This window comes from Pimephales promelas, chromosome 22, assembly GCF_988280905.1.
Source record: "Pimephales promelas chromosome 22, fPimPro1.hap1.1, whole genome shotgun sequence".
Classification (NCBI taxonomy): domain Eukaryota; kingdom Metazoa; phylum Chordata; class Actinopteri; order Cypriniformes; family Leuciscidae; genus Pimephales; species Pimephales promelas.
In genome coordinates, this window is record NC_142790.1 from 3,129,078 (window position 1) to 3,146,839 (window position 17,762).

At 36.3% G+C, this 17,762-nt stretch overlaps 1 protein-coding gene across 2 annotated transcripts in view; it reads left to right on the top strand.

Moving 5' to 3' along the window:
- The window catches only part of c22h18orf63 (chromosome 22 C18orf63 homolog), a 151,246-nt gene that overhangs the window by 16,118 nt on the left and 117,366 nt on the right, over positions 1–17,762 (top strand). The window contains exons 11-14 of one of the 2 annotated variants that reach the window (XM_039690412.2): positions 674–857; positions 6,911–7,468; positions 9,723–9,806; positions 11,994–12,362. In XM_039690412.2, the coding sequence (XP_039546346.2) occupies positions 674–857; positions 6,911–7,468; positions 9,723–9,806; positions 11,994–12,116 (949 nt within the window). In that variant the 3' untranslated portion in view covers positions 12,117–12,362. Of the gene's footprint in view, positions 1–673; positions 858–6,910; positions 7,469–9,722; positions 9,807–11,993; positions 12,363–17,762 lie in introns of those variants that run through there. The other variant, XR_016149144.1, reaches the window with a different exon arrangement.

The following is a 17,762-nucleotide window of genomic DNA, read 5'->3' on the forward strand; positions in this document are numbered from 1 at the left end:
CAGAAATCACTCTAATATGCTGATTTGCTGCTCAACAAACATTTATGATTATTATCAATGTTGAAAACAGCTGTGCTGCTGCTTCATAGTTTTGTGAAAATCGTGATACTTTTATTTTCAGGATTCTTGAAAAGAAATGAACAAAACAGCGTTTATCACATTAGTTTTGTAACAACAACTGTCATTACTATATGCCTTAATTTACTGTCTTTTTACCTTAATTTACTGTCTTTACTATCTACTGTCTTAATGAAAGTATTTATATATATATATATATATATATATATAGTATATAAACATTAAAATGGTTGTGTACACAAAGAAAATTTGCATTCTGTACACAGTATAAATACTCTAAACTGAAGAAATTGTAAGAGTAGCAGCCTTAATTTGTGTTTCATCTCATTCCTGAACTCGTTTCTCAATATTAATATTACATAAGCCTCATTTTCACACTTGTGGTAGTTCTATGCACATATGGATTCAGGTCTGTAAAGCATCACACATTGCAGGGCTAAAAACACACAATGCATTTTTAAAAGTGCCATGTTTGCATAGTAGTACAATCTAATTATAATGGCTTTGTTCTTTTGGAAAGCTGTGATTTTTTTTTTTTCTCTATCTTTCTCTCGGCAGTCAGAGATATCATATGTATCCTTGACGTCCTGCTCAGATATCCGTTGTGCTGTATACGCACTCAGCCAGTCCAGTGCTTTCCCAGAGTGGACCTGCAGGGGGTGCTGGGAAGCTTCACATCAGATCTGCAGGCTGTACTGGACAGTGTGTGTGGTTTCTCAGCTTGGATCACCTGCAAGCCTTGCTACTACAGCAATGAACTGAAGAGACCAGTCACGCAGGTATTACATACACACACGTGTCCATAAACACAAACATGCCATTACTCAGGGACTTCTGCTTAGTCCTGCTGCAAAATATAATACAACAATCAATTGGGTTTGACATCAAGTTGGGCACTCTGCTGCTTAGTATTTCATCTGACATTGTCTAATTTGTTATGGCTATGCTCATGTGTAACACAGATACAACTGGACGTGATCCATCCTTTATGGATGTTCCTCAGATGCATGTGTTATCCAGATTTTATGTTCGTGTTGCAAAATAAGTGGATTATGCAAATCCCATGTTAAACAGGGTTTGTAGACATGTCTTGTGGTGTGGCATGCCATTCTCCATCAAAAACGAACAAATAAAATATGTAGCATTTTGCAAATTATCTTAATTAATATGCATGCAGCTTTTATGGCCTGATGTTAATTATAAAAATCAGTTAAAAAGTGATGAAATATGGTAAATATAATAAAAGGATTTATATTTAAAATGTTCCAATTGATTACTTTAGGCAACATACAATTATATATATATATATATATATATATATATATATATATATATATATCATATATAATATGATAAAACGGTAACACTTTACAATAAGGTTAATTAGTTAACATTAGTAAATGCATTAACTAACATGAACTAACGATGAGCAATGCATTAGTTACAGTGTTTATTAATCTTTGTTAATGTTAGTTAATACAAATACAGCTGTTCATTGTGCGTTCATGTTAGTTCACAGTCCATTAACTAATGTTAACTAATACAAGCTTTGATTTTAATAACGTATTAGTAAATGTTGGAATTAATATTAACTAAGATTAATAAATGCTGAAGAAGTATTGTTCACATATTGTACATGTTAACTAATGTAGTTAACTAATGTTACCTAATGAACCTTATTGTAAAGTGTTACTGATAAAACCTTTAATGTCATCAGACAAATATTAAATCTGGATAACACATGCATCTGAGGAACATCCATAAAGGAACACGTCCATTTTCATCTGTGTTACACATGAGCATCGCCATAACAAATTAGACAATGCCAGATGTAATACTAAGCAGCAGAGTGCAGAACTTGATATATATATATATATATATATATATATAATATGATAAATCCTTTAATGTCATCAGATCATTAAAACCTGACTTTCCACACTTTTGGAGTTCATTTAAAAATTAATTTAAAAGTCAAATGATTTTAAACAGGAATTTTCCACATTTATTTTATACACATTTTCCTTAATCTTATGCATGCAGCTTTTATGGTCTGATTTTAATGAATGTGTCACGCCGCAAGTAGAATCTTGTAAAAAGTTGATTAAATATGGTGAATAAATTAAAATAAATATTGGCCAGTTACAGACCGATGATCAGCATGTTTCCTTTTACACCCATATCAATTTTAATCTGAAATGTTGATGTTGACTGAAAGTCCTTGGACACGTTATACATCAACCGCCAATATAAGAGATCAAACGAGACAGCATCTCAAAACACTTCACTGCACATGCAATGCTTATAAATGATTGCAGCGTTCAACAAGACCAGAATCATCCACTCCAGTTACAAACAACAAAAATGTTGTCAAAGACGTGGCCTGGAGGATGATGCATATTTTGCATTTGGCACCCCAGTTCATTGATTTACTTTTGTGAAGCTATAGCTAAAATTTAATTGCATTGATTATTGTAGATGTAGAGAACATTTTCTATTTTGGTTTTCTGGTATTATTAAAAAATGATGTGAATTTAATTTCATAAACTCTCAGAAATAAAGACTCCTTGAACATTTTCTCAAAATATAATAGCTTGCTTAAACTCTAGTGTGGGGTGTTGAAATTAATCGTTTCTACGATGCATCGTGATGCAGACGAGGATAATTCGGTATCGGTTCAGTAATAGACCATAACTAATTAAAATGTACTGACGCTTTTCTGACGTCATATGTCGTGTATGTGTTTTGTCGTGGTATGGCAGAGGGAGGCAAACACGAGTGTGACTAATTAAAAATGCTCCAACTACTTTAAAAGCCTTCATCTTGGCTTTTATGAACAACCTGGTCAGCACGACCTGGAGAAGACACGTGTTCTGTGCGCTCATGTGTCACGCACTAATAGTATGCAGGAGGTAATGGCACTAACTTGATAAACCACGTTAGCCGTTTCACCGTGAGCAGTGCGTAACTGATCCGCGGCTGTACCACAAACACATACTCACTATTTTTATTTCAAATTCAGAAGTTATGCAGCAACTTTTCTTAAGATAAAAGTTTTGTCAGCATTGCGATTCTCTTTGTACACTTTTACAAACTTGAATGGACGAATGCACGTTTAAACACAATTTAAACAACATAAGTATATATAATTCCATGCATTACTTCTATATATATATATATTAAAGTTCACTTTTAAAAAAAACTTTTGCTGATAATTTACTCACCCCCATGTCATCCAAGATGTCCATGTCTTTCTTTCTTCAGTCGAAAAGAAATTAAGGTTTTTCCAGCATTTTTCTCCATATAATGGACTTCAGTGGGAACCAAACGGTTCAAGGTCCAAATGAGAGTTTCAGTGCAAACTGTTCAAAGGGCTTTAAACGATTCTAGACGATGAATAAGGGTCTTATCAAGCGAAAAGAAAAGAAAAGAAAAAGTTTAAGTTTTATAAGCTCAAATGCTCGCCTTGCTCTGTTCTGCACGTTCATGACTCTCCTGTTCGAACTCGTTTATCAAAATGAACGAATCTTTTTTCGTGTCATTTGGTTCATTCAACGAACAAAATAAACAAATTGACTCGGGAAAAGATTTTTTTTTAAATGAGCGATCGTTTTTCTTGATAAGATCCTTATTCATCATCATGAATCGTTTAAAGCCCTTTGAACAGTTTGCACTGAAACTGTCTTTTGAACCTTGAACCGTTTGGTTCCCATTGAAGTCCATTATATGGAGAAAAATCCTGGAATGTTTTCATCAAAAACCTTAATTTCTTTTCGACTGAAGAAAGAAAGACATGGACATCTTGGATGACATGGGGGTGAGTAAATTATCAGCAAACGTTTTTTTTAAAAGTGAACTACTCCTTTAAGTTGCTCAAGCAAGTGGTCAAACATTTAACCATGTATTTATATTAAAATCGCAAACATTTTAAATTTAAACTTAAAATTGACAAAACAGCCGACCCTCATGTCTTTTTCTTTTGCATTTAAATTTTAATACAATTAATCTTGCATGTCACAAAGAACTTGTTTTTCCACCTCCACGAATGAGACGAGTGTCGTTCTATATGTCCTTGAGGTAAATTGTGGTTTTCCTTGCTTAAAACCCCAGTCTTAAAGTACCACCCGTCCCAATAATGATTTAAATATCTGCACCCAATGGTCAAACTACAATTATTATGTGTTGTTACGCGTGATTATAAATGGATGATCGTCACCTTCAACAGCGGACTCGGCGACGGTTGATGCGCGCATCTCTAATGGGAACATTATACACTGATGAATGAGCGCTGCTTTTCTTTAAAACAAAATTGATTGGACTGAATTTAATTTTCTTCATGGCATAAACAGGATTTACTCTCTTGAAACTTAAATTGTAATATCACTGTTTCTGTCACTTCTCGAACAGGCGAATACACACACATGCGCACACACACATCTCTTTTGAAGTAAAATTGAAAATTAAGGATGCGGTGCATCGTAATGCATCATGATATCAAATTGAACTGAATCAATGAAATAACCGTAATCGAACCGATCCGTGAGACCAGAGACTGAGATCCGTGAGACCTACTAAACTCACAGTGAAAGTGGAGCGAATTACCTCACACACATACGAGAAGTGTTTATATGGACAAATTGGTTGTGGTGAGGTCTGCCTACTAAAACAACCTCTCATTTTGTAGGATAATTGATGCTTGTCATTTAATTAAAAGAATACAAATAAGAGTTTCCAGTAAGAACAATATCTGATACTACATTAGATCATTTCTTCCATTTAGTTGTTGTTGGCGCATGGAGGAGAGTCTAACAGTCAGCCAGATGGGTTAAGGTTTAATTTATACTGGCCAGAGCTGAGGGTTGATGTTATTAAACTTTGACAAATGCTGTAAAACGTGATTTGAAATGCTATGTGTGCCGTTCCCTGTGTTGGTACAGATGGAAATCTGGCGCAGAGGAAGCTTTCATTAATCTCGTGGACTGTAATGATTGATAATGGCAACATTAGGCAGCAATGATTAACTGACTGTTGAATTCATGTTGGATGCAAAAAAGCATATTAGCTCCAGGATCATTATAAGGACCTTACAGAACCTTACAGATTTCGTAATCGTGAAAGTGTTTTTCCGTGTCTCAGATATCTGGAGGTAGAGTTAGTCTGCCATGATGTAACATGATGATGGATTTGGGTCATTCAAGTGTTGCAATCCATGTTGGAACAATACCATATTTTATCATTGTTATCAAAAATGAAATATTTTTGGAATATTAATGGAATAGTTGTTGTGGATTTCTTTCTTTTAGGCAAAATAAATAAAAATAATTTAATAAAAAAAATTTGATGAAGCATTTAATGTCAATCAGATCATTAAAAATGGCATTTACACAGACACTTTTAGAGTTTATAGAGTTAAGAGATGATATAGAGATTATATCAGTAAAATAAATGTATTGTTTTATTGTTAAATATCTATTTATAAGTTAATACAAAATACCACGGCTGCAGTGTTCACTAATAATAAACAATGGGTCTCATTCACTAATTTCATATTCATATGCACGGAGGAACTTCTAATGATTTTTTTTTCACGTTTAGTGAATGAGACCCAATGTCTCTTGATAATCAAAAAGAGCTTCTGAATTTGAGTTTTACATATTGGTGTTTTTCAAGGAATTATCATTCTGGTGTGCTGATGATCATACTCAAACTTAATTCATAAAAGAATAATTTATCTTTAAGGGTAAATGATCCTTTAAAAGTTTATTTTTTAGACATTTGTGGTTTCTAACAGCATAGAGTCAACCATAGGCCTTAGTCAGTGGAGTGCCATATATCATGTTTGACAGGAATGAAAACGAGGCTGTGAGGAATAGGATACAGTGTGTTCAATAGATCGCACCGTTGTTTAACAATATAGAGATTGTCCAGCTGACGAAATGTTTTTCTGTAGACAAAAAACTCCATGAAACAGTTTTAAAGTCTCCCTGTGGTGAAAATCAAGCTTTTAATGCTGTTTATATGTGGTGTTTTTAATGTGCTTCGAGACAAACCATGTGCAAATTCATGTCAACACCATTGCTGAGTATTTTCTCCTTAAAACTGCAATGAAAAAAAGACGGTTTAAAATCTCTGGTGTTTTTGACATCACAAACTACCTTGTAACCAATCACGCATGTATGCCTGTGGGCGTTAGTCTTTTCTGAAACAGTGAAGTCTCAATTGAAGCCAGGTTATCCTGGTATATTTTTCTGTTGATATTAAAAAATATAGCGGGTGTATGATATATATTAAGATGTTATGATGAACTATATAATTTCTCCACTTACGTTCTGAGTTGTTCAACATTAGCAACACACTATTACCTGTTAGATAAGGTCAAACAAAAGCCTAATAATATTAGTTACCGTTATGTGTCTGATGTTGTAAAGATGTTGTTTACCTCAGCAAGCTAACTGAGTGAATCTCTGAGCTGGTGTGAGTGTGTGGAGGCAGGGCTAATTAGCATATTTATATTTCCAAGAATACTAAATAAAGCAAGGGGATAGAATTACATTCAAGCTATTTTAAGGCATACATAAAAAAATCACAGGAAAAAAAATTGTAAATATGTAATTTTGGTGATCAAAGATGAGTTTTAAGGGACACAATTATTGACCAAAGGGGGACTTTAATAGTTGTTAACATGACATGATCTAGGACCTTTATACTCTATCCGTCATGACCTCGTTTTCATATGAATTAAATTCAATATGGTGTATAACCTGCTTTTCATGTGCACATTTCTCTGGAAGTATTTTCCCATTCACAGACTTTTCTTTCCTTACATTTTTAGTCCTCTGAGGCCCTACCTGTAAACGTGACGACAGAAAACAGCAGCAGGGCGGTACTGAACCAGCTTCCCAGCAGATGCCCACGGGACACCGCAAAAATCCTCAATAGTCAGTGTGACTCAACTGGAAAACACACTGAAAAGAAAGAGAGACCCAGATCTCTGGCCCCAACAGACTGGACTTCCTCCAACTTGGCAACTCTGTCGTCTTCCTCTTCCACAATTGTTCACTTTACTCACATCCAGTCACAGTCTACTCTTCCAAGACCAAGGCTTGTACCAATCTTCAAAAACAAATCATACACCCACCGTATGAACGCGACTGAGATCCTTGTGAAAGAACAGAAGCTGAAAGCAGCCATCAAGCCCATGTCACCGACTTGTCTGTCATCGTCTTTCACACCACCAGCTCGTTCTAACCAGTTCTCCAGGCCTCCGGACCCTGGGCGGATGTCTTTACCATTTGTTAAGAGTAAGGAAAAAACCGATAGGATTCTCCCACCCATGCCTTTAGTACAGACACAGCCCCAAACCTTGCCTGAGATCCCCAGCAATAGAGGGGTAAGTATCAATGCAACTAAACAGCAGTTTGTTTGTGCTCTATCATAATGATACCTGTTCGATTCCTAAGCAGTTTGACTAAAAGAGTTTTACATTGTCACTGTTGCTGTTTGAGCATGAAACAGCTCTGCAAAGTTACAAAGTCCCTCCAGCTGGAGTTATTCTCCAAAGCAGTGTCACTGTGTCTGAACTCCCTGAAACACCTCCATTGTTCTGTAGAGTTTTGCATACGCAGGATAATGGGGCGTGGTCTGGTTGAGTTAGCTAGTAGTGTGTTGAAACTAGAGGTTATGGTTCGGGGCCAAACACACTCAAAGAGCTTGACCAATCAGAACACACTGCTCCAGCCGACCAATCAGAACACAGTGTTCTTTTTAGAACGAGGGGCTTTATAGAGACAGGAACTATGGGGTGTGTTTCCCAAAAGCATCGTTAGCCAACTATGGTCGCAAGTTCTGTCATTATCATCAATTCAACGACTGTGTTTTCCGAAGCCATCTTTCCAACGAACATTTGCGAACAGCATCGCATAGTTGTGTGTTTGGAACGACAGCTCTCGGCCTGCGGTTAGAAGCAGTTTCTTCTTTGCATGACATGTGGACTCAATAAATCCTTATCTTGAGTAAAATAAGCAAGCTGACATTCAGTACAACCTGTGTCTTTTATTTAGAATACATACAAATGTAATTTACGTCTTTTAGTTTGTCAAGAGATTTAAAGGGATAGTTCACTTTGAATTAATTTTTGGTGTGTTTTAGCTTACCTCAAGGGCATCCAAGATGCAGGTGTCTTTGTTTCCACAGTATTTTCAATTTTGACATTTTTAGGTCAAACCGTTCTTGTCTGTCAGTCATATAATGGAGGTTTAGGGGGTCCACCTCAAAGAGCATGCACAGACAAAGTACACACTGATGGCCTAAGACACGAAACTGAACCCACTGAACCGTGTCCAACATTACGCCGGAAGTGATCTCTCACGCGTCTACGTCACGCATCATTTACACGGAGATTTCGGAAGTTTTACCTTTCACTAAACATTTAGATATACAGAAATTCGCAACGATTTCGATATATTTAAATATGTTTAGTAAAAGGTAAAACTTCCGAAATCTCCATGTAAACGATGCGTGACGTAGAACCGTGAGAGATCACTTCCGGCGTAATGTTGGACACGGTTCAGTGGGTTCAGTTGGACATCTGATTCAGATCAATGCAACATCGCTGTTAACAAGAGGAAAAAACTATATAAATACTGTTCGTTTTCTCACACAAACCGCTCGTTTCGTGTCTTAGGCCATCAATGTGTACTTGCATTCACGAGTCATTAAATCATGTTTAATTTTGACTTCTCTGTGCATGCTCTTTGAGGTGGTGACCATAGACCTCCATTATATGACTGACAGACAACAACGGTTTGAACTAAAAATGTCAAAATTGAAAATGCTGTGGAAACAAAGACACCTGGATGCCCTTGAGGTAAGCTAAAACATGTCAAAATGTTGATATCAAACATATCAATATCAAAGTGAACTATCCCTTTAAAGCAGTGTTTTTGAAGAGTGTGTGTGTGAACGTGCTCTAGTGTGTAAAAACGAGTCGATGATTGAATCTGGAAATAAAGCAAAATAACTAAGAAAAATTAGAAATATTCCTCAGATCCCATGTCTGTCATTTATAGCAAAACGTCTAGCGTTAATTCAATCTCAAACAGATTCATTAAAAGTAGTTATTTCTCCACCACATGTATGACATCATAAACCAATGTGGTTGAACGACCACTTTGCGACAATACAGTTTCAGGAAACAGTCGTGACTATCTAGTTGATTTCTTCAATGATACATCGTACTATGATAGTGAAGCTGCGAGTTATGTCACTGTATGGGAAACACACCCTAGTGTTACTGATAGACTGGAAAGAAATGTGCTGCAATAATGTCTAATATGTGAAAAATAATGTTTTTGAACAGTCAAACATGAAAAACTATTCTAGTACAGCCCAAAAACAGAATCAACACTGGCAAACACCACTCACATTTTCCTACTTATAAAATGTACAAATTTAGAGTGTAAGTTGCTGTATTTTTCATGGGAGATCTTACACAGTCCATTGAGGGCAAAGATTTAGCAAGTCTAGGCAAATTAACTGGTGTAGTTTTCTAAAAAATAATTGATGAACCTACATGAATGATTAAATATGGGTTGTAAAGAAAGACGTGCAGTGCTTCTAATGGGTCCTCTCTCACCATCCTTCAGGGAGACGAGTTTGAGTCAAAACCGAAGAAGCCCAAACAAAGTGTGCAGGACGTGTGTGTGGAAGTGTATGCGACGAACAATCAGGTACTTCTAATGTTTAGTATAGAAATATGAATCAAAATAACATCTCATTATCTTCAAAACCCAATCAATAAGCCATTTAGTTTCAGTGTTGGTGTCGTTACTGTTTCATCTTAGCAAGGCAGAATAGTTTGCTAAGTTAGCTTGGCACCTGTAATATAAATAGATCCATTACAAGCCTGGCATGTGTTCATGGTCTTGATTGAAAGAGAGGATGAGCTCATATATTTTCCTTTATGATGGAGGCTACTAGTGTTGTCACGGTACCAAAATTTCAGTATTCGGTACCAATACCAGTAAAAATTCACGGTTCTCGGTACCAATTTCGGTACCAAAGCTTAGTTTAAATTTACATATATTTAAGTGTTTATCACGGTTACAAGTATGGAAACTGTACATTTGCATTATAAACACTTTAGAAAAAGATTAGATAAAATGACCTAAAATAAACCATAGTATGCACTAACACATTTTTAAAGTTGTTTGTAAAGTTTTAATCCATTAACATTTATTTAATGCACAATGAATAAAGTGAACAAACATGAACAACCAAGTGTTTGTATTAAATAACATTTGCAAACATATATATGTTGTAAAAATATATTGTTCACTCAATGTGTTGATATGAACTAAGTAATGTTGATGAATGGTATCCTATTGTAGCATTACCAAACTATACAGGAGATAAAACATGTTTTATTTGACTTGACTGTACTTTTATTTAATCTAAAACTGCATTCAAATTTAATTTTAAAAAGGCTTTTTAAACCTGCCGAGTTATAAAGGCAAGAATACGCCTAGAACTGGCACTGACATTAAATGACATAAATAGGGATGCGTCGATACTAATACCAGTACTCTGGTGTCGGTTGGATACTACTGTGCTCGTGTACTCGTAAAACTACCCCGAAAGCACTTTAGAGGCCGTTCACATATCGCGCGTGTTTTTTATGATATTTTTGCGCGTGCTTATTCTCTCCAAAGCGCTTGCTCTCACGCGGCGTCTGTCGTTGCTATGCAACGAGTTTTTATTATGAGCGCGCTTGCCTCGCGCCTATATTTGAAATTGCGAATTTGCATGTAATCGGCCTCTTATGGCAACGTGACATTAGCCTAATCCAAAATATTTCCATATGTGGCTCTTTCCTCCTTTCGTTTCAACAAGTGGATTCAGAGAGAGAGCGATATATCAGTGTTATGAAGAGGACGCAACTGTGCACCTTTCAGACAGCGCGCCTAGAACTGGATTAGGTATTCGGTACCTAGAAAAGCTGGTACCGTAACATTTTTTTTTTTAGTACCGACTTGGTACCGAAGTACCGAGTTTTTTGACAACACTAGAGGCTACTAACAGGTGAAACCCATACAGATCATTCATCTGTATTATATGTATTGTTGCCACTTCTGCTTCCATGTTATGGCTTGATGGCTGCCCTTGGAAAGTATGAACAAAAATAAGTTTACAGCACTTAACAGAGGTTTGCATCAAGATTGCATTGGATTCTTTTTTAAATAAATTATTACATTTAATCAGAGTGAATGCATTACGTGTTAGAAAAGATGATACAAAAGATTTATATTTCAATTAATACTATTCATCAATGAATCTTGAAAAAATGATCAGGGTTTCCTCTAAAATGTAAGCAGCACAACTGTTTTTAACATTATTAATAATCAGAAATGTTTCTTGAGCATCAAATCATCATATTAGAGTGATTTCTGAAGGATCATGTGACACTGAAGACTGGAGTAATGATGCTGAAAATTCAGCTTTGATCACGGGAATAAATTACACTTTACAATATACTAAAATATAAAACAGCTTTTTTTATTACCTCTTTAACAGTGTAGCCTTGATAAGCATAAGAAATGTCTTTTTCAGAAATATCACACAAGATTTACTTGCATCAAACATTAATTGCACATTCCAAATAATCATTCATCAATTTAAATATTTTAAATAAGTCTATAATACTTAATGCAGCCTTAAAATTAAAACACAGCTCAGTTTAGCATATTTGTACCATATTTAAATCCATGTTTTAGAAGATCATTGCAGACAGAAAACAATTCTGCAGCTTCTATCTTGTTATTGATTGTGTTATTTATTACTAGAGCTGTATATGAAAGTAAAAGTAAATAAGCTGTAACCGAGTTACTAAGAGGTTTATTTATATTTTCTGTTTTCAGCTCTCAAAGGTCAAAGTAGTGACTCTGCAGGCATGGTTGAAGTGTCGAGGGATCAGTGTGAGCGCAAAGGATAAGAAAGATTTGCTAGTGTCAAAGGTTATGCAATGTCTGAGTGAATCTTAGGTGTGTTGGATTGGGTTACTCACCTAAAAAAACTCACAATAGAGACCTTGCATACTGAGTTTTTGTTCCATTGATAAAGTCTGTTGACACTGACAGTTCAATACAATTGCCATGATTTAGTATGTGTTCATAATACATTTTTGGCTACTGCCTTTTTTAAAGACTTTGTAACTCTGTTGTTTAATTGGATGTAGAGTTTAGAGAAAGAGAGAGAGAGAGAGATCCAGATAAAGAAAAAATATGCAAGTCTTTCTTTGCAATAGTCGTCCTTTTTGTTAGCATGATGGTCATGTGTCAACAATCAAACTTAAAGGAGTAGTTCACTTTAAAAAAAAACTTTTTCTGATAATTTACTCACCCCCATGTCATCCAAGATGTCCATGTCTTTCTTTCTTCAGTCGAAAAGAAATTACGGTTTTTGATGAAAACATTCCAGGATTTTCTCCATATAATGGACTTCAATGGGAACCAAACGGTTCAAGGTCCAAAAGACAGTTTCAGTGCAAACTACAAACTGTTCAAAGGCCTTTAAACGATTCCAGACGATGAATAAGGGTCTTATCATTATTATTTAAAAAAAATAAAATAATAAAGTTTAAGTTTTATAAGCTCAAATGCTCGCCTTGCTCTGTTCTGTGTGACTCTCCTGTTCGAACTCGTTCATCATTATTTATTTTTTTAAATGAGCGATCGTTTCGCTTGATAAGACCCTTATTCATCATCTGGAATCGTTTAAAGCCCTTTGAACAGTTTGCAGTTTGCACTGAAACTCTCATTTGGACCTTGAACTGTTTGGTTAGTTGTTAGTAACTGTTTGGAAGTTTTTTTTTAAAAGTCAACTACTCCTTTAACATTACATTCAGTGCAATTATTTAATCAAACTCGGTGCTCTGACTTTATCTGTCCGAGAGATACGTGCTGGCGGCAGGAAACTTCACTTTGTGTGCCTACGGCTCGTAAACAACGTTATATATAAAGCTTGCAGGACAACTTGGTTAACGTTGCCTTTTCAGCGTGAGAAATACACGGTGTGGCGTGTGAGCGTGTGAACTGTTTGGATTGCGTGTGTCTCACGGCCAAGAACCCTGATTTAATCAAACTCGGTGTTCTGACTTTAATCAGACCCAGAAGTCTTTGCCTCAGATATTTCTTCTAAAATTCTTTAGAAGTAAAATTGGACACAAATGAGATGATTATTGACATACAGTATGAGTTTAAAGCTAAATATTGCTGGGTTGTTTTAACCCAACTTTGGGTCAAATATGGACAAATCCAGCCATTGGGTTACTTACATTTTTAACCCAACGTTTTGGTTTGTCCATATTTGACCCAAAGTTGGGTTAAAACAACCCAGCATTTTTAGAGTATATATAGTTCATGAAGATAACAGCTCAGAGGAATGTAATGCTAGAATTAATCTTAAAATCTCTTCTTTTGATTGCAGACTCCTGAATTTTGGGAAGAGTTTTCTATAATCTCTATAATCTAGACTAGGCGTATGTGAGATACTCTTGCCAAACTCATAACAAACAGATTTTCAGTTGGCAATCATAAATGGTGTAACTGCAGAAAACAGTGATGCAAGGTGACTTTCCTCAATGACTCCATAGAAGAGTCAGAGTCGGGGCTCTTGACTGAGATGAGTATCAGGCCTATAGCCACTTTGATGGCTAATGATAGGGTCCAGATTGTGCTGCTTCCTTTATCTTAAAAGATCAAGATCACTCTTGTCTTTTCTTCCCTTTATACTAACAGAGAGCTTAATGGCCCATACACATTTGACTTGAAAAGCTTTGCAGTAAGTGTGAGGTCAATGCAGGAGCAAGTATGCACTTCTGCAAGGCAAAAATTGTCAAGCTTAAAAAAAAGTGCCGTGCATTTGGCACATCAAAGATTCGAATGTGAAACAGACTTTACTGTGACTACAGTATTCATTACTGTAATGGCTTCTAATATCAGCATGTTTAATTGACGCATGACTTGTTTATGTTAGAAAACAGGGGTTAGTTGATTTATTGACTCTTAGTTTAAGTCCTCAACTTCATGTCACAGACAAAGAAAAATGTTCCTTGAAAATGGTTCCCACGCTTTGCAGAATCAGGCTTTTTTTTGGTCTGCATCAGCACATGCAACAATGGATAGATGATATATATCACAATCTGTGATAGCAAGTAAATCAGTTTGACATATTTAATCTCAGAGACTACAATACATATATTCATATTCTGTTATTTTTCGTTCATTTATTGACATCAATGCACGCTTTAGTTCAGGTGCCAGTCGCCACAAGGCACAGTAAAAATTCCTGTCTCCGGCGTGCTGGTTCATGCTCTCATCTCAAAGTATAGGCCCCAGGACTCTTCTGCCACTCTGATTTAGACTATTTACCTAAGTTTTGACTTGCCAGACTGTACTTACAACCAAGTTAATATACAGAGTCAAAGTGTCTGCTGCTATAATTTATAACCTTTCAAAATTGGAGCATTGAAGTACGGTATTAAATGCTGAATTGATTAAGCAACGATCGGTTGTTTACACACTGTAAAAAATATTTTTAAGATTTGTTATCACAACATATTTTCTTTTGTCAAATCAACTTTATAATAATTCATTTAGTTGAGATAACTTATTATTTTGAGTTTCTGATGATTAAATTAATCTCCTTCATTGTATTAACAGTTCAATCAATTTTAAAAATTTTAAGGCAACCCAGGTTACTTACTTTTTTAAGTTAAACCAACAATATTTTTTTTACAGTGGAGTAATCACAACATTTTTTTCTTTTGTCAAATCAACTTAAATAATTTAATTAGTTCAGATAACATATAATTTTGAGTTTTTGATGATTAAATCTTTCTCCTTCATTGTATTAACTCACTTTTTCCAGTTCAATGAACTTAAAATTTTAAGGCAACCCAGGTTACTTACTTTTTTTAAGTTAAACCAACAATATTTTTTACAGTGCAGTATATATATAGATAACCCATATTACTTTCACATAAGCTTACCAAGACATTCTCGTTTAGTTCTGTACACTTTCAGAAAAAAATAGTACAAAGCTGTCACTGCAGTAGCTTTTTAATATGTAGCCTATCATTTAGATATTTAATATCACCCTGAAAAGGCCCTATGAAATCATAAAGTAAGTTTTTTTAGCTTTTAGTATGAATATGTTAGGATCAATGTTATGAATTACCTGGTGTGTTCCAAACCAATGACAAAATTTGCATTTAGGAGATATAAGCATTCAAAACTTTGTCAATTACTGCCGCTAAAATGGGTCACAGATTTTTATGGGCGGTTTCTTCATTAGGGCGATTGGGCGACGTACCACTAAAGTGTGAAAGGGACTTTTTCAATCACATTCGCAATCTCATTCAACCACAGAGTCACGCTAGCCATCACTGTCTGCATATATTCCAATCAGCGCCATGTCACGTTCTGTGGAGTACCGCCTCTTTTTGGGCGATTTCACTCTGGCTAAGAATCACCCAGAGTGTTCCCATAGACTTACTGTCACGCTGTGGTGCAAGCAGAAGAACAGGAGGAGTCCAGATCAACACAAAGATGAATTTAATTCCAAAAATACAGGCAAAGATACAGGGACCAGGAGCAAACACGGGGTAACATCAAACATTGACCGACAAAGACTAACTGAATGAGGGAGAACTAAATACAAGCAGGAATCAAACATAATGAGGTGAGAACAGGTGACACAGATGATCAAGACGAGGAACAGGTGGCTGATGAGGAAGTGAGTTCAGGAGTGGAGACAAGAGGATCCTGGGAAGTGTAGTGCTGATGACAAGACAGACTGGTGCAGACGAGGACTGTGACACTTACATTCAACAATGTTTTTTTTTTTTTTGAACTACAGGCACTGCAATACATTCTCTAAGGCCGTGTGTCCACCAAAGCGTTTCCCACATGCCTGGCATATGTTTTCAATTGTTTTCAATGGGAGCGCTGCGTTTTTTAAATGGCATGAGCGTAACGAGGCGCTGAGCGTCTTTTTCATGCTGAAGCGTCAAGCGCCCAGCATTTTTAACTGGTCGAAGAGAGTTGAAAAATGTTCAACTTTGGATAAAACGCAACGAAACGTCTAAACGGAAAAAACGCTGCGCTGCCAAAACGCTCTCAAGCGCCCAAAGCACAGCGTCTTCAGGAGAGCGCCTGGCGTTTTCAGCTGGCTAACTTGTGCAGCGATTGGTGGGAACTTTTATAAATCTTTAAGATTAAGTGACAAATAATATTTGAAACCAATTTTGAATTTGAACGACAAGAAAAAATGAAACACTACTTTAATATCTTTATCAAATATGATTAAAAAATAAAAATAAAAAAAGAGAACGTGAGCGAGAGAGACTATTGGGGTGTCTCGCGAGTTGAGACCAGTTGAACTTGAACAATGTTATGGCGAACGCAGTTAATTCTATCATGTCATTAAAGCCACAATATGTAATTTTTCTGCTTTAAAAATAGCAAAAATAACTGTATCTATGTTGTATATTTCTATTAGATGTGTACTTACATTATCCCGACAGTTTCCACCAACTTTAAAATACGGAGAAATTTATAGTTTAATTCAAAGACACGACGTTTCTTAATTTCCATTTCGTCGCCCGTCTATGGCGTCATATAACCTTTGACTCCTCTATTTTCTCTAACTTCCTGGCGGGACCCGGCGAAACCGCCAAACACAAAGGGGAACACTGGACTACCGCCAATAAAGCAAAGAAAATGACGAAGAAAAAAAAGTAGTACGTATTTTTATGTGTGTAAATCACGTGCCCGCTCACGAGCGCTCACTCTTAACAGACACACTGTCCCCGGTGCTGCTCGCGCATAAAGCGCTCCCCGTTCACAGTAACAGGGTCGTCTCATTCAAATCAGCCAACTGGTGCTGTCAGCGAGCCGCGCACATTGAATACTCATGTGAGTCAGGCTGCGAATGTACGTTACGTGCCTGCCCCAGCACGCTCATGCTTACTAAATAAATGCCTCACCTCCGGCGCCGCGCACTCGCTACATTCTCTTTAGCCTTTAGCACATAGTGGATGCATAACGCAAACCCAGTCAAACGTTTGACTGCAGTATCTTATGTGCTTTATAATCCGGTGCGCCCTATATATGAAAAATGTTCTAAATAGGTCATTCATTGAAGGAGCGTAATATAAATATTTTATTCGTCTGTATTATAGTTATGGACCACGATTAGTATTGTATTATAGTTTGGACCATGTGCTTTGCCTGCATGTTTTGCTGCTACAGCCAGCTCATTAGCTAAAGCTCAAACGTTCGGGTGAAAAATATGACCCGAGAAGGGTTTGGGACAGGAGAAGCATGACACAGGTAAACATTGGCGTTGCATTTAAAGCTTCTTGACGAGCTAAATCTACAGAGAGATGCCGTATATCCGTAGATTTTGTGAAACGATGATGTCATGTCATGAGCTGAGCTGGTTGCCATTGACAGCGACAGCAACTCCCGTGAGCCCACGTTCTTTCCCGACGTCATCAAAGCACGTCTTTTGTTATTATTTTAAATGAGTGACCCCTGGTGGCCAAAAATTGCATACTGTACGTTTAAAAGAAATACCATTTAGCCGTCGTAGTAATCAGGATAAATAGTTAGATAAAGAGTTAG